At 47.4% G+C, this 19,722-nt stretch overlaps 1 protein-coding gene across 2 annotated transcripts; it reads right to left on the bottom strand.

The window, feature by feature from the left end:
* Nucleotides 1-134: 134 nt before the first annotated feature.
* On the bottom strand, nucleotides 135-10,825 carry LOC142383633 (uncharacterized). 2 transcript variants are annotated; one of them, XM_075469251.1, is made up of 5 exons: nucleotides 10,748-10,825; nucleotides 8,511-8,608; nucleotides 8,334-8,414; nucleotides 7,853-8,037; nucleotides 135-4,448 (listed from the first exon to the last, which is right to left on the bottom strand). In XM_075469251.1, exons 2-5 carry the CDS (start codon nucleotides 8,596-8,598, stop codon nucleotides 3,561-3,563), a joined length of 1,242 nt encoding a protein of 413 aa, XP_075325366.1. In that variant the 5' UTR covers nucleotides 8,599-8,608; nucleotides 10,748-10,825; the 3' UTR covers nucleotides 135-3,560. The 2 variants fall into 2 exon arrangements, with proteins under 2 accessions (XP_075325366.1, XP_075325365.1); XM_075469250.1 differs by lacking the exon at nucleotides 10,748-10,825 and having other exon boundaries at nucleotides 8,511-9,186.
* Nucleotides 10,826-19,722: the final 8,897 nt, after the last annotated feature.

Here is a 19,722-nt window from a genome sequence, read left to right as displayed (position 1 = left end):
TAAATAAACCATCCAAAAATATTCAATATTTTACAATATTTCAACAGGCCAAGTCATACAAGGTGTGCAAATGTCACTATGTGGTCACGAGACAACTCCAAATGAAGGCACCGCACTCCCACCCCCACCCCCACCCCCACCCCCACCCCCACCACACCTCTCACATGAAAACTGAGCTGAGCAGTCAGGACTCAACTCTTCTGTACAGACTCTTCTGACTGAGGACTCCCATGGCTGTAAAAAAGATAAAAGACTAAATCAAACGAGAAATTCAGGAACAAAATACTCAGCGTCTTAAAGTTTTTCTGTAGGCGTAAACTGAAGTGAAACATAAAGAATGAGCTAACAGTCTGGTTAGCATGGTAGCTAACCAGACGCACATCATTACACAGCCAGCCTGCGCTGTGCATTCAAATAGGAATTCTGTTGATTTTCTGATCTAAGCATGGCTCCGGTGGACACATTTCCTGCCTTCTCTCTGTGATTAAGTTTTACAATTTCATTTTGATTGAACTCCGTGTACAGATGGAGGTCCTGCATGCAGCAGGTTAGGGGTCCAGAACTCTGTGGTACTTCCACATACAGTGGGTCATGTCCCTTTCTGTCCATTAACTGCTCTCCCATGGCTGAATAAAGGGGCGCCACTAGCACCCAAAACCCCCCCCAAAACATTCAACTTATCCCAGATTGTTCTCCAACTGCCATCCAAACAAATGCACAGAATGACCCTGATCAGAGGCACGTCCCACTCACGTGGCACCATTAGCCTCAACTCGCCGTGTTGTGGGATCCATTTCCCCCGCGTCTCCACCTGCACAAACTGCCACAGTGGGACCACCTGACGGCTAAGAAAAAGGCCCACCTTGACCTTCTTTGTAGACAGGAAACTTAGGGGGACATTTTCCATCCTCTTCCGGGATCTGAATGACATCAACTAATTTCTGTAAATTCTTTGATTCTAAAAATCAATATTTTGAAAATCAAGCGGTGCATAAAATTTTTTATTTATTTATTTTTTTTAAAAAACATACTTTGCAGTGGTGGCAAATGTGTAAAAAAACACAACTTAAACACAGCTCAGTGGCATTAATTCACTAATACTGAACTTTATACAGAGCCACAGCAGACGGGTGATACAGTGTTCCTCACACACACACACACACACGACAGATCATCCAGTCCTGGCTGAAATGCTCAAACAGAACCGGGTCCATGTGCAACAGAAGGAGATGGGATGGGATCCAGTCAGTGTTAGATCGCAACATCTGAATGCAAATAAAGATTCCAGCAGCAGCAGATTTTCAGGAAGAAAAGCCTAACTCAAACACTCCCTCACTTACATGGCTTCCCCAGCAGATTCACAACTGGCATCAGAAGAACCTTAGAATGAAAGTTTGTTCCAGACTCAACCTTCCAAGTCGAACTGTATAAAGGTGGGGAGGGATGAACCGGGTGTGACAACATGTCAGTCCATGGCACATCTCCATATCATCACTATTAACCGTCTCTTTTCTGCCAAAGACTTTCTCAGGTCGTAATGGACAGGGCAGCAAGAAGGAGCAGCATATAAATCAGTCAGCTTTTGGTTTTTTCTTATCTAAAAGATAATCAATGTGAGCGGACTGTCTCAGAAAATGAAAGATGATTGCAGAGCAGCCAGTTAGTAGAACAATGTGGTGGATTCCGCTTGCAGAGCAGTTTAACTGCAGCAGACGCAACACTGTCAGATAAATGTGTTCCATTTTATCAGACATGTGGTGTAGGGATGGGAATCGAAAACCGGTTCTTGTTGAGAACCGGTTCCCAGTGTTTCAATTCCTTGGAATCGTTTGGCGATTTTGCAAACGATTCCCCAGTGGGCGCGAATGACGTCACCACGCAGTGTTGCGTGGCGAGTCCGGTGCAGCCAGCAGCCAACAAACGCTCGAAAGTTTGGTTCCACATCCCTAAAAAAGACGACAACAGGGCAACTTGCAAAGTGAATATTTCACCAAAGGGAGGAAACACTACCAACATGCAATAACTATGAATGAATGATCAACGTCGGTGAATCTGAACCCAGCAACGTTAGCAACGTTAGCATGTCCTCGGCTAACACTGCAGGTAACTAACTAACAAACACTGCCTATCATGTTAGCGCCATTTGCCTGATTGTAAAACCTGCTGTTAGTAACGGTTAAGGTTAAATGAATGCCTTCTCAGGCATTACATTTAGATGAAATCATGAGAGACAGAGCCTGACTGGCTCAGAGCCAGAGGCTGGTGGTACTACCCCCAGTTCACGTCTACCTCCAGCTTCTCCTTTCACCAGAGCAGGGAAGAGTTAAATTACCCAGGCCAGGATAGACCAATGTGGACCTCATCGATGTTGGGTTTGTGAGGTCATGACTCGTGTTACTTCTGAACTAAACAAAGTTGATGCTAATCGACCGGTTTGTTGTCCTTTTTCTCCAGAAAAAAAACGAATCGTTCAGCAGAATCGAAAATGGAATTGGAATCGTAAAAATCTTATCAATTCCCATCCCTAATGTGGTGGGGGTGTTAGTGTTTCCAAAGTGTCCGTGCCCGCCTAAGGTCCGCACAAAGACCTTTTCACTGCAGAGGCTGTGGAACTTAGATTTGCATACATAAGAAAGTCAGCACACATTTACTGGATAATCAGAAGTCTGTGAGGATGAAGTGCAACCAGCTGCGCTTTCACACAAAGCAGTTGCATGTTTATGGAAGTGCCGGCAATAAAAGAAAATCCTTCACAGAGTGCACCTTTAAGTCTTCAAACAGCCGACGTGCTCCACATCTGCAGACCTGGCAGACATGGATAGCTTAGACAACGACAAGCGCCACAGCCGCAGATGATCAGCATAAAGAAAAAAACAAACATGGATCAACACACTTTCAGATCAAGTCATTCCCAAATGATTAGCTGTGCCCGGAACCTTCTCCCGCCTGAGACACTCCCCACCTGCAGCAGTGTTTTGTGCATGTGGAGTAACCCCTGAAGTCAAGTCTCCACTCCTGTTGTGTCCTCACTGCTTTCAGATAATAAGCGCATCACACATCTTACAGCTTTAGAATGTAAACTGGCAGGACGCGTTTACTTCACATTATGTGCTCTTTGGGATGCAGTGTTCTCCCACGTGTGAATGGAGCTAATCTAAAGACCACTTCCCACGCTGCACAAGTGTGACATCAATAATCTCCTGAGATCACCAGTGAAGGAATTCCCCTGATATAGAAAAACAACACAATGCACAGAACTGAAGCAGGACTATATCCACTGTACACCCAACACTAGAACACTGTTATAAAGAGGTTGCACACATGGCAGTTTAGTCTATTGCATTTCCTAACTGGTAAGGGTGGAGAGGGAAATTACAGCCAAATCACATTTACAGGTCTGAAAGAAAAAAAACTAATTCCTGTTTCTTACAACCACTGAACTGATAGGACCAGTCTACAAAAAGAAGTACAGCTGCCCTTGGTTGTCTTTTGGAAAAGATCCAATACCGTTGGAGGAACAAAGAGTTGGAAGCAGCAGCCGAGCACTCTGGGAGACGGAGTCAGGTCCATGCCACTTTCCGTGAGATGGCCTGTTTGAAGCACTCTGGGTCCATGTTGCCGCCCGGCCGCAGCGCTCCCTCTAAACTCACCAACACATTTTGGTGGCATTCGCGGATGTTGACCGGGTACTTGGCCCTCAGCAGCTCATAGGCAGCGATCAGCCTCATGTTCTGCTTCACCATCAGATACTGGATAATACAGGTGGGCGCCAGAGAGAAGCCGTCCCGACAGTGGACCAGAACACGCTTCCTCTTCTCGGTGGAGGCGTTGATGCACTCGTTGATGTCCTCGAAGCAGCGGTGCTTCAGTCCTGAGCCGCTGCCCAGAGCGTCCGGCACATCTCCGATGTCCACTTTGAGGCGGGACCAGCTGTGGCGGGCGCCGCGGGAGCACGTGCAGGGTATGAGGTTGAGGGAGGGGCCCGGCTCTCCCGGCACGCTGCTCATGTCGATGATACTGTCGATGTTGTTACGACAGAGCGTGCGCCCGTTGTATGCTGCGTTCAGGTTACCGACAAAGATGTAATCGGTCACCTTGGAAATGACAGGTTCGGAGTACTGGAAGTGTTCCGGTCCGCCAGGTTTGGGCTCCGGCACGTCGGGGCCCCTGGCTCCGGCCGGCCCCGTGGCAGCTCTCCTACTGTAGTTCCGCAGTTTCTTGGAGCCGGAGCGGGACGGAGGGTTGGAGTCGGACTCGGAGCTGCTGTTCCATGGAGGAGAGAAGAGGGAGAAGCGACTGGAGGATTTGCTCTTGTTGAGGATCTCCACAGGGCTGGACAGCCCGGAGCCGGAGGCTGCGGTGGAGGCCGAGGCCGAGGCGCAGAACAGAGACGCTCGCTCCAGGGAACCCGTGCTGCTGGCTGCTCCTGCACTGTGAGCCTGCTCCATCTGCAAAAACACACACACAATTCTCACTGGAGTGTTTCTGTCCAAGCCGGAGCCAATAATGAGACATGATGTCAGCTGTTAGCAGGACCAAGTGTCAGGATGCTCATCAGCATGGTCCACCGAACACAGCACAACAGAACAAAGTCTGCCACTGGTCAGCGTGACTGCTGAGAAACACTCAGCACGCCTTCTGACACAACTCTGACACTCATTGGGCAGATGTCAGGTGGTGCCATGAAACTGAAAACATCCGTTAGCTCGGGGAAAACAGTTTGACTTGCGTTTCATTTTCAAAGCTTAACTTTGAATCGATTCAACCGGCTGCGTTAGCTCGTCTATGGCTCCCCCTGCGTGCGGGACATTTTATTGCCCTTTTTAACGAGACGTTAGCAACGCTAACAGTTTCTTTAATGTGCCAGAGCAGCACATGCATCCCACATACAGTGATGGGCACGGTCACGGTGCACTTGATAGTTGTATGACACTCGACAGAATATTGAATGAGGTGGACAAAACACATCATAAAATAACATTTCAGTGCAGCCTGACAAGTGCTGTGGCTGTGCAAATCCTTCCTGCAGTGGATGGAGCAGCTGAGGAAGAAAATAAAATCTCTTTTCTAAAGGCTTCAGAGTTCATTGTCAGCGGTGTGAAGAACTCTGAACGCTTTTTAAAATGCACTTCCATTAATAAAAATAGTTATTAGCTTCATTTTAGACACTGGCTGTGTTCGAAACCGCATACTTCTCCTACTACTCATACTAACTTTAACTTTTTTAAGTTCCCGGATGTATACTAGATGCATATTAGATTTACCGAAATGTTGAGTATTCATCATGAGGTTACTTGTCATACTCAAACTACCCAAGATGCAACGTAACGTGGCCGATCGCCATTTCCTGTCAAAACGGCAGTTTCAAGCTAGCTACAATGAGGGTAGGTTCACTTCCTGTTTTCAAAACTAAAGCACCAATTGTATGGTAATGGCTTTCCCTATGATAAAAGGCAACGGGTATTTTATTTTGTGAAAATAACCGGAAGTGCGTTGCTCACTGCGGCTAGCTTTAGTAGCGCCGAATTCGTGGGAACAAAGTTGTAAATAGCCGGTATTTTGTCAGGTTTTCAACACGTTGGGGATCTAAACGACTACTTTCTCACCTAAAAATGTTTCAAATGTTGCTAAAGTTATATATTTACAGAGTTTATAGCCCGAGCCGAAATCAGCTTCAGGCCGGCCGGGCAGGAGCAAAGTGCACTGTGTGTAAACGCTCTGCATACTGTCTGATCGATCAGTATGCTGTTTGCAAGTATGTAGTAGGCGGTTTCGAACACAGCCAATATTTCTCTTTTCAGTGTGGAAATGGAATTCAACTCTATACCATCTGCGGCGTGTATTTGTAAATCTGACACTCAAACTGTCAGCAAACTACACAGAACTCACCATTCTGAGGATAGATTTGGATTTTAAACACTGCCCTGCTCAGGTAGAAATTGCTCCTAAGTTCATTCAAACGTGCAACTCACTGTGTTAGAGTGTAGCTGCCATGTCCTTCTGCAGATGGCAGCTGCTGAGAAAAGTTTAGAATTCTCCTTTTACTGTCAAGTTAGGCTGCTGATACAGAGGTAACGGTGGAGTTTGGTTGAAAGCTTCGCTGCAATGCTACACACGACGGGGAGCAGACAACGACCACAGCCCTGCGTAGAACATTCAAAATCTCAGAATTAACCACGACTTAAACTGATCAGACTCAAGGGCAAGAAATCAAATACGACTTCAGCAAACTTCAGTGGGTTTTTTTTTTTTAGATGAGAAATTCACAAGATAAGTCATTTCATATCCCTTTTTAACTGAGCTGGTTCCGTTGCAGCCAGAACCCGAGTCAGAAGCAGCTCCAGGTAAACTGGTGCTGCAGCAGCAGCAACTCTCTGCCAGTTCCAATGTTACCACCCGGGATTTATTTAAAAAAAGCCTGCTTAGCATCTAGTGGCCGTAGTCCAAGTGAGAGCTAACTGAGCTTCAACAGAGACGTGAAGTTGAAGGTGAGGGAGCATGTGAGCTCATGGTTCTTCTGCTTTTCATGTTTAACGTTTTCATCTTTTAGGTCAGCGTTTGAACGCCGTGTTCAGGTCATCCTTTAGGACTCAACTTGCATTTGCAACTACTGGAGTGTGTTTTTATTTCACCAGCTGCTCACTCACAAAAGCATTTAGAAATCCTGTTTAAGGTGCCATTAAAACGTAATGGACAGCAGTTCAGAAACACTCATCTGTGGAGATGCACTGTCACCCTGCACCGTGATCCTCTGAAGAAAGGAGGCTCACATTAAAAATCAAACCAGATGTTTTCAGTGACATAATGATGTGCTTCTGCAGTGCCAATCCAGCACCGGCATCTGGTTTGAGATGGCCGAAGAGGGCGATCGTGGTGCTTTAAGGCCTCGGTATGCTACTCCGTAGCTATCGGCCAAGCCGTCTCCGTGGTTACACAGACTGTTAATTCTTTCGAAGTTCTCCGTCGGGCTGTCGGATACGCAAGGCAGTTCACCTCCCGATCAGTAGGCGGCGCTACGCTAGACAACCCAATCTTGCGACGTCTATGGTGAAAGTGGTTGATTGATTGTTCACCTTCCGGCTCCATTCCACTCCTCACAGTGAACGATGGCGAGCGAGAGAGAAAGACTGTTGTTGGAGTTTGTTGATATTAAAATGCAAATAATTTTGACCAAATGTTGACCGGCACACAGTAAACTCTTTCAAAAATGGCGGTGTTGTTGTTCTGAGAGGAAGGAGCTAAACCGGAAAAGTGATTCCGGGAATGATGTTGTTCGCCGACCAATCACAACCCTTGTGGTCTCGGCGAGTCTCCGTCTCCTCGACGGATAGAAAGGAATGTTGGCCGACGCACGCTAGCGACGGAGAGCGACGGAGAGCGTCTCCGACGACGGAGAGCGTCTCCGACGACGGAGAGGGCTCTCCGTGGCCTTTCCCGGACGACTGTAAATCAGGCTTTACTCATAAGAAGGAGCAGTGGTGGGCAGTCCTCAGTGGTCTTCAACACTAAAGTGTGTAGGCCCGATGTTACTCATGAAAGCACACAGTGATCACCTAGTAGCAGCCGGGCTCAGGTGCTACAGTGTCTCATGATGGTTGGATCGATCCCCACCGTCTCCTGAACACATACTGATGTACATCTACAGGCTCCAACAACAATTTATCCACGAAGCACAACACTTTACATCTACTTAGGCAAACAGAGACAACGCTCACAGAACCATGACACATGTGTGACAGATAGCTTTTATTTCTGATGACTCATGCATCTTACAGAAAATATTTGGATTTTGTTCAGGTTCACTCCTGAGTCCCACTCAGGACAAAAACAGATGCGTGTGTGGTGGCAGTACCTGAGCTTTGAGGTTGTTCTTCCACTCCTGGGTCTCCAGTGCCTTGAAGCGCCCACTGCTGTCAGAGGAGACTGACACACAGAGGGGCCGGTGGGCTCTGGGAGGGAGCTGGGGGGTGAGAGCCACAGGGACTGGCCTCGCATTTGCATGCTCACTCCTACTCATCATTAGATTTGGACAGGAACCTAAAACAAACAGGACATTTACAGAAGCCCCTGTTAGTGATGGCACTCAGTGGCCATGTCTGCACATTCACAAACGGCCACTTCAAATGTGCTCATGAAGCTGTTTTTATTGGTAGAGATTGAGTCTACTTTTGCAACTTGAAAGAAATACACAAGCTGAAGCAATCCCAACAGCTAATTATAATACATTAGCTCTTTAGATGAATGAAAACAATGAAAAATATTTGAACCCATCAGATCCTGCAGCATAAGTACTTGAGGGAAAAGGCATTTGGGGCACAGAGGTCTCCACCTACCAGCACATTCTGAACGGGAGATGGACTGAATCTGCAGCGTGTTTTGGGTGTTCACTATGTGGTGAGGAGCTGTCCTTGAACCTGTGGAAGAGAGGTCACCTTGCAGTTAACGTGGCTCAGTGAGGGAGGACCACAATTAACTGTTTAAAGTAGACATTACACAGTAAAGTGTCTTACCGAGCCTCCCATTCTGTTTGCAAAGCACCTTTTGATCCAGCAGCTGGTGTGCAGTCAGCTCTTTGCTCCACTCTTGCTCAGCTTCCATGTTCCGCCTCCTGCTAACAGAGGCACGTTACGGAGGCTCAGGCGGCCCGTCATATCTGGCAGGCCGAGTAACACTTCAGCTCCATGGGACAAACATCACCTCGGCTCTTCCTTAGATGGGCTAACACAGCTTCTAGCGTCAGCAGCTAGGTTAGCCGCTAAACGCAATGTTAGCCAACCATACAGCTAGCTGAGTGTGACTCATGTTGGTAAAGTGGTGGAGGCTCCAATCGCTGGTTAGTGTTGGTGGGGGGCGCAAGGTTGAAATAAGCTAAAGTATGCACATAAGAACCCCGGGCTTACACGAGAAGTGAAGCGTTTCCTTAATAGCAATCGGCCAAAACAGCGAACGATGGTTGGAACGTAAGCGAGCTAACCACCGCTAGTTAGCGAGGGTGCTGCGGGCGACGCAGCTGACTGGGAAAAAAGCGTCAGTTAGAGCCGCGGCATGTCGTGTTGGAACACAGACGGCTAAAGACTGTGTGTCCATTCATACCGAGGTCCAGTGACGAGCTGGCTTGCTCCTAACCAGCTCCACCAGCCCAGCCGCGTCACCGCCGTGCGCGCGAGCATGACCCCCTGCAGTGACTCTACCAGTTCAAATGCAGCTCGTGTATGGAATTTTTTCTGTGCCATCAGAGTTTGAATACGAATTTCTGATATCGAATTTTTACAGCATCAAAATCAGACTCTGAATTTGAAAAACCAACAATGTAAAATAAAAATTCAGTGGAAAAAAAATCAACTTCAAAAAATTCAACTTCAAAAAATTCAGTGGAAAAAAATTCAATGGAAAAAGAACCAGACTTAACATCCAGGTAAACAGGGAGAAGGAATCGATCCCTGTCTCAATCCATCCAACGGTAGCCAATCAAGTTACGCTACATTGGACAAATCAGTCATGTCCACCAACGTGGGTGATGGTGCTTCGGTGAGTGAGTTTACTTTATTTGCCATTTGTGTGAATAAAACTGAGTAATAGATATTACTCAATATCATTGAGCTGATCTGATGAATTGAGACAGGGATCGATTGCTTCTCCCCGTTTACCCGGATATTGAGTCTGGTTCTTTTTCCACTGAATTTTTTGAAGCTTCAATTTTTTTTCCACTGAATTTTTTTTTCCACTGTTGGTTTTTCAAATTCAAAGTCTGATTTTGATGCTGTAAATATGCAATATTAGAAATTCTTATTCAAACTCTGATGGCACAGAAAAACTTCCATACATTCGTGTACCTGGTAATGCTTTGCCCCGAAGCTGGTCTTACAGGACACGTAATACTCAATAACCGCCTTTTAACACCTACATAATGGATTTTGTATGTAATTGAAACACAACATGGGTCATGTTTACGACACTCAACACGTGAAAGACAATCGAGCTCAACGTGTTTGAAAGCAGGGACAGTGCTCCATCCATCTGTGTTTGATTACAGTCCCAGGGCCTCCCTGGTGGGCGGGTTTAATCCATTTACCGATTTTTCATAAATCATAACCAGTTTTATCGACTTAACTGTAGAATACAAATACAAACACTAAGTTTTTATCGTAGAAAACAGATTTCGTATGTCTGTTCTTAATTTTAAAAACAAAGGCTGTAATATTAATCACATACCTACTTGCATATCATGCTTCCTTCATAATGTTGCAAGAAATCTTAAAATTGATCTTGTGACTAGGTGCTCTAATGGACTTTTCTTTTTTTTTTATCCTAATTTAAACTTTAAGCACTGAAAGAGTCAAGTCATAAAAAGCTTAAAATGTTTGTCCTTACACATGAAAGTGGAACCAGAAGCTCCATATTTTTGGTGGGTATTTTATTTTATTTGTGATCTGAAGAGAATGAAAACCTCATTTTCAAACTCCAGTGATATGAAATCCAGAAAGTCATTCCTGTTGAAGACAAAACACCCTCCAATGGAGTCTAATTTGTGAGGCAAAACGGAGATTTAGTCAAGTTTAACAGCCATCAACATCCAAAGAGCTGTCAAGTTAATTTACTTCAGGTTTTTTTATTTGTTCCCTGTAAAAAAAAAATGTTACTTAGGAATACATTATTGAAGACTCAAGTATGATGAAAGTAGACATACATGTTAAGAAGGTTCAAACACTTTAGGGGGGGAAAAACACAATGTAACCAATTGACTTACCGCGTGTGTGTGAAAGGAGTGCTGCTTGTAGATATTTGTCAGTGTGTCAGCAGGTTGATTGGAGCAGCAGCATCTCCGTCTGAAAACAAATGGCCCTGAGCTGATCTGGAGCCCACACTGTTTCTTCTTCTTGTGTTTAATTAGGTGGCCGGGCCTCTTTCCAGGTATCCTGGTAACCCACTGAACTGCTGATGTCACAGCTCTTCATAATGAAGTGTGAGTGTATCTAGCTGCCTTTGTCAATAAGCAGGCAGGGAAATTCACAGGACGTAAGCCTGACAACGAAGGTCTTGTCTGCCATGATGCACTTTAAGATGATCAGAAAACTCTCTCTCTTATGCTTATCATCACTCATAATCACACTTTATAACCTGGAACTATTATCATATTAACCTGTTCATTTTAATTACACACCATTGTTTTCTACAGCTCCTTGAATTAACACATTAACAACGAGGTAGCTATTTTTACTGTTTACTATTTATTCACACACACACACACACACACACACACACACACACACACACACACACACACATCGTCAATCATGAAATTAAAGGAAATACAGCATGTGTGCAGAATACATTTTCACAGTAACGGTAAATCTGAAAGGATCACCCCACAGAAGCTACATGAAGCTTTTGATAGGGGGACCAATAAAGTGGTTATAGGCTAAATATTGTCTGACAACTGAATAATATTAATCAGGGAGACAGAAAATGAATTTCTTTCTAAACAAAAAAAGAGAGAGTGATTTCAGCCTGAAAATCAGAAAAAGTTGTGATGTATGAAAAACGCTAAATGAAAAGGCGCTGTGATTCTTTCATTACCTTTGACTTTTATCACTTTGCAGACAGTATGAAACCAAGATGTTTTGTATTTTCTTAAAGCTGCGGTCGGCAACTTTTTTTTAGTCATATTAGCTTGAACTGTCATGGGATTCTGGAAGTAGAATATTAAATAGGCTGTTTAGAAAAAATAACGAAATCTGTAGCTCCCTCTGAAGCCTGTAATCATGCTTGCAAAAACCGAGCGCTCCCGGCTGTTTTTAACCAATCAAGTTAGGGTGGAGGAATCCTACCTGTCAATCACAGCTTGTGCACACGCTGCTGAGCGTGAGTCTGCCCCAGCTTGTGTGCGCTCACACTGGTGTGAACTTACATGCACAACCTCGTCCACAGAGGGGGAGGGGTTTGGGGGGCGATTCGGAGCTTGTTAGAGGTTGGGGGAGGGACCTGAAAGTTGTATCAGTTCGAATTTTCCGACTTTAGACTCGGAATTTTGAAAACCTGCCGACGGCAGCTTTAACATTGTTGTTAACATTCATTCATTTTTTAGAGGAAGGCATGCAACACATCCCATTCTGTGCAGGCCTTCAGGACGCTGGGGCAGACACCCGATACATCTGCATCCTTGTTCCGGTTCACTCTCTCCAGCTGCCTCTTCACCTGACTTCACCTGGCTGTAGATAGATAGGCAAGAGTGGAAGGTCTCATTATGTTCTGATATGGGGGGAGATGATGGCGAAGATGTGTTAAGATTCATATTCATATAAGTGTTTCCACATCAAAGCAAATGTCGCTCTCAGTTGTTTTCTTTAACAAACCACAAAGTTCTCATAGGAAAGCAGGGCTGGATGCTGCATCTATACTTTCAGTAATTGGTGCTTTTTCAAATGTGGGACTGGATAATAGTGATGGGTCATGCGCACAAGCATCGACTCTGAGAGCCGGCTCTTTGTAGTGAATCAGAAGAGCCGGCTTGCATCAAGTGAGAGCCGACTCCAAGTTTTTTTCTATTCGCTGCTTAGGTTTCACTTTCAGTGCTCAGTCCCAGCTCTGGTTACGACAGAGCTTTGTTATGACTGGCCAGCATGGCGACCAGCATGCGGAATTCACGTGAGAATTAAGGAGTTTGGTTCTGGTTTTGGTTCTGTTCTGTGGATTTGTTTGAATTTTTTTGGTTCATTTGTCCAATAAAAAAGTTTAATTGAGGACATTATTGTTAGCTTGAGTTTGGTTCTGTTCTGTGGATTTGTTTGAAGTTTATTGTTAATTTGTGAAATATCCATTCATCCATCCATCATCTTCCGCTTCTCCGGGGATCGGGTCGCGGGGGCAGCAGCTTGAGCAGAGAAACCCAGACGTCCCTGTCCCCGGCCACTTCCTCCAGCTCTTCTGGGGGGACCCCGAGGCGTTCCCAGGCCAGCCAAGAAACATAAGCCGCTTTCGGACAGACCGCTGTAAGAAAGTAGTTATCAGAACTACCCTCCTCGAATTTCGTTCTGATAACTATCCTTCCCCAGCGGAACTGTTTCAGTCTGCATTCGCACATGAGTCGGGACCTGATAGGGACTGATGCGCCGCGCGCAGCCGTCTGCTTCAGTGACGTGTTAGCCGTTAGCGCTACATTCAAACACAAAACAAAACGGTAAAAGTAAGGAGAGTAGAAAAAACACCACCAAGAAGCTAATATGGAGAGCGGGGAGGCCACTGTGTTTATGGTCTGCATGATGGTGATATTAATCATGGACAATCACATCAGGCGTCTAATATCGAGGCTGGAAAAGCTCACAGAGAGAGTCAGGAGATACTTTTTCATTTCATGAAGGAAGAAAGGAGAGCAGCGCTGCAGACAAATGAGACCAGTGTAAGTTTAACTTATTAAACACCCGCCGGTTGTGTCCGTGTATGAGTAAACATTTCAGCCGTGATAGCATGACATGGGGCGTAGCTAACGACCACCACACACCTCCTCAGATCGTTCTATAGAACCATGAAAAGACCCGACCTCGGAGAAGGAGCTAAATAGTTATAGGAACTAAGGGAGATAGCCCCGAGTTGCTGTATGTCCGAACACGGGAGAAAACGGCCCCGCGGATTAAAAGGTTATTAGAACTGCCAATGGTTCCTACAGTCCGAAAGCGGCTATAGTCTCTCCAACGTGTCCTGGGTCTTCCCCGGGGCCTCCTCCCAGTGGGACGGGCCCGGAACACCTCACCAGGGAGGCGTCCAGGAGGCATCCTAACCAGATGCCCGAGCCACCTCATCTGACTCCTCTGGATGCGGAGGAGCAGCGGTTCTACTCTGAGCCCCTCCCGGATGACCGAGCTTCTCACCCTATCTCTAAGGGAGAGCCCAGACACCCTGCGGAGGAAACTCATTTCGGCCGCTTGTATTCGCCATCTCGTTCTTTCGGTCACTACCCACAGCTCGTGACCATAGGTGAGGGTAGGAACATAGATTGACCGGTAAATCGAGAGCTTCGCCTTCTGGCTCAGCTCCTTCTTCACCACGATTGGCCGGTGCAGAGCCCGCATCACTGCAGACGCCGCACCGATCCGCCTGTCAATCTCCTGCTCCATTCGTCCCTCACTCGTGAACAAGACCCCGAGATACTTGAACTCCTCCACTTGGAGAAGGATCTCATTCCCGACCCGAAGAGGGCATTCCACCCTTTACAGGCCGAGGACCATGGTCTCAGATTTGGAGGTGCTGATTCTCATCCCAGCCGCTTCACACTCGGCTGCGAACCGCTCCAGTGAGAGCTGAAGGTCACGGCCTGACGACGGCAACAGAACCGCATTGTCCGCAAAAAGCAGAGACCCGATTCTGAGGTCGCCAAAACGGACCCCCTCAACGCCCTGGCTATGCCTAGAAATTCTGTCCATAAAAATTATGAACAGAATCGGTGATAAAGGGCAGCCCTGACGGAGTCCAACCCTCACAGGAAACATGTCCGACTTACTGCCGGCAATACGGACCAAACTGACACCGGTCATACAGAGACCGAACAGCCCATATCAAGGAGTCCGGCACTCCATACTCCCGGAGCACCCCCCACAAGAGTCCCCGAGGAACACGGTCGAATGCCTTCTCCAAGTCCACAAAACACATGTAGACCGGTTGGGCGAACTCCCATGCACCCTCCAGGATCCTGCTGAGGGTATAGAGCTGGTCCACTGTTCCACGGCCAGGACGAAAACCACACTGCACCTCCTGAATCCGAGATTCGACTATCCGGCGGATCCTCCTCTCCAGTACCCCCGAATAGACCTTACCAGGGAGGCTGAGGAGTGTGATCCCCCTATAGTTGGAACACACCCTCCGGTCCCCCTTTTTAAAGAGGGGGACCACCACCCCGATCTGCCAGTCCAGAGGCACTGCCCCCGATGTCCACGCGATGCTGCAGAGGCGTGTCAACCAAGACAGCCCTACAACTTACAGAGTCTTGAGGAACTCAGGACGGACCTCATCCACCCCCGGGGCCTTGCCAGCTTTTTGACCACCTCGGCAACCTCAGCCCCAGAAATGGGAGGCCCCACGTCCAAGCCCCAACTCTGCTTCCTCATCGGAAGGCGTGTCGGCAGGATTGAGGAGGAACTCGAAGTATTCCCCCCACCGACTCACGACGTCCCTAGTTGAGGTCAGCAGAGCCCCGCCCTCACCATACATGGTGTTGACGGTGCACCGCTTCCCCCCTCTGAGCCGCCGGATGGTGGACCAGAATCTCCTCGAGGCCGTCCGGAAGTCGTTCTCCATGGCCTCCCCAAACTCCTCCCAAGCCCGAGTTTTTGCCTCGGCAACCGCCGAGGCCGCGTTCCACTTGGCCTGTCGGTACCCATCAGCTGCTTCCAGTGTCCCACTGGCCAAAAAGGCCCGATAGGACTCCTTCTTCAGCTTGATGGCTTCCCTCACCACTGGGGTCCACCAGCGGGTTCGGGGATTGCCGCCACGACAGGCACCAACCACCTTATGGCCACAGCTCCGGTCGGCCGCCTCAACAATGGAGGCACGGAACATGGCCCATTCTGGCTCAATGTCCCCCACCTCCCCCGGGACATGGTTGAAGCTCTGTCGGAGGTGGGAGTTAAAGCTCCTTCTTACAGGGGATTCTGCCAGCCGTTCCCAACAGACCCTCACAATACGTTTGGGCCTGCCAGGTCTGACCGGCTTCCTCCCCCACCAGCGGAGCCAACTCACCACCAGGTGGTGATCAGTTGACAGCTCCGCCCCTCTCTTCACCCGAGTGTCCAGGACATACGGCCGCAAGTCCGACGATACAACCACAAAGTCGATCATCGAGCTGCGGCCTAGGGTATCCTGGTGCCAAGTGCACATATGGACACCCTTATGCCTGACCATGGTGTTCGTTATGGACAGTCCGTGACGAGCACAGAAGTCCAATAACAAAACACCACTCTGATTCAGATCGGGGGGGCCGTTCCTCCCAATCACGCCCCTCCAGGTCTCACTGTTATTGCCCACGTGAGCATTGAAGTCCCCCAGCAGGACGAGGGAGTCTCCCGGAGGAGCACTCTCCAGTGCCTCCTCCAGGGACTCCAAAAAGGGTGGAGTCCCTGGGCCTGGCTCCAGGGGGAGGCCCCGGTGACCCGCGTCCGGGCAAGGGTACACGGTGTCCAATACTTTCTATCATCATAGGGGTTTTTATGTTTTTATTTTATTTGTGCAATAAAAAAGTTTAATTGAAATAAACAAATGTAAAGAATTAGGCAATTATAAGGTCTCTCATAAAAACACTGAAAGCAAAAGGGTTTTCAACACATAAACCATGAGTTTTTTTTGTTGCAAAGTTAAGGTAAAATATAGGCTACAAAAGATCCTAAATAAAGAGCCGTTCGGGAGTCGAAAGAGCTGGCTCTTCTTTGGGAGCCGAGTCAAAAGAGCCGGCTCTCAGAAAAGAGCCAAACTTCCCATCACTACTGGATAACTACGCTTTTCACAGCAATGCTTTACAAAAACACTTGAATTACTGCCTGTTTGAGTTGGCGCAATAACATTATTGGGTTAGAGTTAGGAAAAATCCTGATTTAATTACTTAAAATTCATTGTTTTCAGAATGAGACTAACTCCTCTGGACGCCATTTTCACACATATGCAGTTGCTCTCATGGATACTAGAAACGGCATATTCTTTGAAAGCAACTGTGGGTCGTTTTGGCCTGCACGAGCAAATTTTTAGAAGAAGGGCAGTCTCAATTTAAGGAATAACTTTTATAAATAACTTGTATATATAAATTTTATACAATGTGTGACAAACTGAAATCATCATAGCCACTCCTTGGGATAGCTTGTAAATCTGAGAGAAGTCTGGCCATTTAGTCATTTTTTTTCTTTAAATCCTTTGCATATACAAATGATTGAGTTTGCATGAGTTATTAATTCAGTTGTGCTGATGAACAGAGAGCTCATGCAGTGGATTCACAGAATACCTTTCCAGAAGAAGCTTTAGAGAACCTACTTAATTTCATTAATTAGCTCTGTGTGGTGTAACTATACGAGTGAGCAACCTGTAAACGGGCACATAGCAATGTGATGAAGTAGAAAGAATCTTGTGTGATGTAAACTGCGGTTTGAGTGTGAAACATGGGGCTGCCTTTTGGAGGAAGAACATTTGAATTTCAAAGGGACCCTTAAAGCTCCTTTCGGCTGTGGCAGTCACGTCTGTAGAGCCCTCACTAACCAACCTCTTGCAAATCATCCTTTGTGCCTGTTCAGATTTGGTGATAACAAGCATCCCGGATGATTCGATCACAAGAGGACAGCACTAAATACAGGTGTGAACATACCTGCAGACATTAAAAGTAACATCATCACTATTCACATCAGTTGGATTGAGTTGAATCATAACGAATTTGATTGCTTACAGTTGGACTTGAAAGGTAAAGGGCTACGAGAGGACTTGTGAATTACTGCTGAATAAATAAAAACTGAAATGAGTTTGAATAAACTCATGTATGATCTGCTGAAGTCAATTATAACCAGTTATCGTCTGGAGGGGACATTATCAAGTAGAAGTTACATCAGCGCATTACTGGCATTTTGTTGGCTGCAATTTTTTGACACAGCAATAACAGAAGGAAAAAAAAGCTTGGCTGAAGAAGAATAGCTCAAATTGAGAGAGTAGGACATTTGTACAAGCAGCAGTGACTATAGCCGCTTTCGGACAGAGTAGTTATAAGAACGCAGTTATCAGAACTGTCCTACTCGAATTTCGTTCTGATAACTGTCCTTCCCCAGCGGAACTGTTTCAGTCTGCATTCGCACATGAGTCGGGACCTGATAGGGACTTTGCGCCGCGCGCAGCCGTCTGCGTCAGTGACGTGTTACAACAACAAAACAAAACAAAACAAATCCGGTAAAAGTAGAAATAACACCACAAAGAAGCTAATATGGAGAGCGGGGAGGCCACCGTGTTCATGGTCTGCATGATGGTGATATTAATCATGGAAAATCACATCAGGCGTCTAATATCGAGGAAACATTTCAGCCGTGACAGCATGACAAGGGGCGTAGCTACCGACCACCACACACCTTCGTCAGATGCGTTCTATAGAACCATGAAAAGACCCGACCTCGGAAAAGGAGCTGAAATGGTTATAAGAACTAAGGGAGATAGCCCCGAGTTCCTGTATGTCCGAACACGGGAGAAAACGGCCCCGCGGATTAAAAGGTTATTAGAACTGCCAAAGGTTCCTACAGTCCGAAAGCGGCTTATGAGAGAATAAACACAAATTTGAGGTAAAGGAGAAACGATTGTCACGTAGGGTAGTGTGGCGGTGAAGGAGGACCTGGATGCAGATATTCAAAATAAAACTAGATTTATTTAAAAGAAACAACAAAAAGCACCTCCCTCGTGAGCTGTCACCTTAACCGTGGTGGGGGGGTTTGCGTGCCCCAATGAGTCTGGGAGCTATGTTGCCCGGGGCTTTAAGCCCCTGGTAGGGTCACCCAAGGCAAACAGATCCTAGATGAGGGACTAGACAAAAAACAGCTCACCGGAGGGTGTGTTCCAACTATAGGGGCATCACACTCCTCAGCCTCCCTGGTAAGGTCTATTCGGGGGTACTGGAGAGGAGGATCCGCCGGATAGTCGAATCTCGGTTTCAGGAGGTGCGGTGTTGTTTTCGTCCTGGCCGTGGAACAGTGGACCAGCTCTTTACCCTCGGTAGGATCCTGGAAGGTGCATGGGAGTTCGCCCAACCAGTCTACATGTGTTTTGTGGACTTGGAGAAGGCGTTCGACCGTGTCCCTCAGAGAGTCCTGTGGGGGGTGCTCCGGGAGTATGGAGTGCCAGACTCCTTGATATGGGCTGTTAGGTCTCTGTATGACCGGTGTCAGAGTTTGGTCCGCATTGCCCGCAGTAAGTCGGACATGTTTCCTGTGAGGGTTGGACTCCGTCAGGGCTGCCATTTGTCACTGATTCTGTTCATAATTTTTATGGACAGAATTTCTAGGCGCAGCTAGGGCAATGAGGGGGTCCGTTTTGGCGACCTCAGAATCGGGTCTCTGCTCTTTGCGGACGATGTGGTACTGTTAGCGTCGCCGTGCCGTGACCTTCAGCTCTCACTGGAGCGGTTTGCAGCCGAGTGTGAAGCGGCTGGGATGAGAATCAGCACCTCCAAATCCGAGACCATGGTCTTCGGCCGGAAAAGGGTGGAATGCTCTCTCCGGGTCGGGAATGAGATCCTTCCCCAAGTGGAGGAGTTCAAGTATCTTGGGGTCTTGTTCACGAGTGAGGGACGAATGGAGCAGGAGATTGACAGACGGATCGGTGCGGCGTCTGCAGTGATGCGGGCTCTGCACCGGCCCGTCGTGGTGAAAAAGGAGCTGAGCCAGAAGGCGAAGCTCTCGATTTACCGGTCAATCTATGTTCCTATCCTCACCTGTGGTCACGAGCTGTGGGTAGTGACCGAAAGAACGAGATCACGAATACAAGCGGCTGAAATGAGTTTCCTCCGCAGGGTGTCCGGGCTCTCCCTTAGGGTGAGAAGCTCTGTCATCCGGTAGGGGCTCGGAGTAGAACCGCTGCTCCTCCGCATCGAGAGGAGTCAGATGAGGTGGCTCGGGCATCTGGTTAGGATGCCTCCTGGACGCCTCCCCGGTGAGGTGTTCCGGGCCCGTTCCACTGGGAGGAGGCCCCGGGGAAGACCCAGGACACGTTGGAGAGACTATG

The sequence above is a fragment of the Odontesthes bonariensis genome, chromosome 7, assembly GCF_027942865.1.
Source record: "Odontesthes bonariensis isolate fOdoBon6 chromosome 7, fOdoBon6.hap1, whole genome shotgun sequence".
NCBI classification, from domain to species: Eukaryota; Metazoa; Chordata; class Actinopteri; order Atheriniformes; family Atherinopsidae; genus Odontesthes; species Odontesthes bonariensis.
This window is presented reverse-complemented; position numbering and strand designations above follow the sequence as displayed.

Excerpts from the sequence above, each read along its gene's own strand:
- LOC142383633 (XM_075469251.1), bottom strand. The coding sequence starts at position 8,598 with ATGGAAGCTGAGCAAGAGTGGAGCAAAGAGCTGACTGCACACCAGCTG. Across the intron at positions 8,415-8,510 it reads CAAACAGAATGGGAGGCTCG|GTTCAAGGACAGCTCCTCAC; the intron begins GTAAGACACTTT and ends TCTCTTCCACAG. Across the intron at positions 8,038-8,333 it reads CTCCCGTTCAGAATGTGCTG|GTTCCTGTCCAAATCTAATG; the intron begins GTAGGTGGAGAC and ends TGTTTGTTTTAG.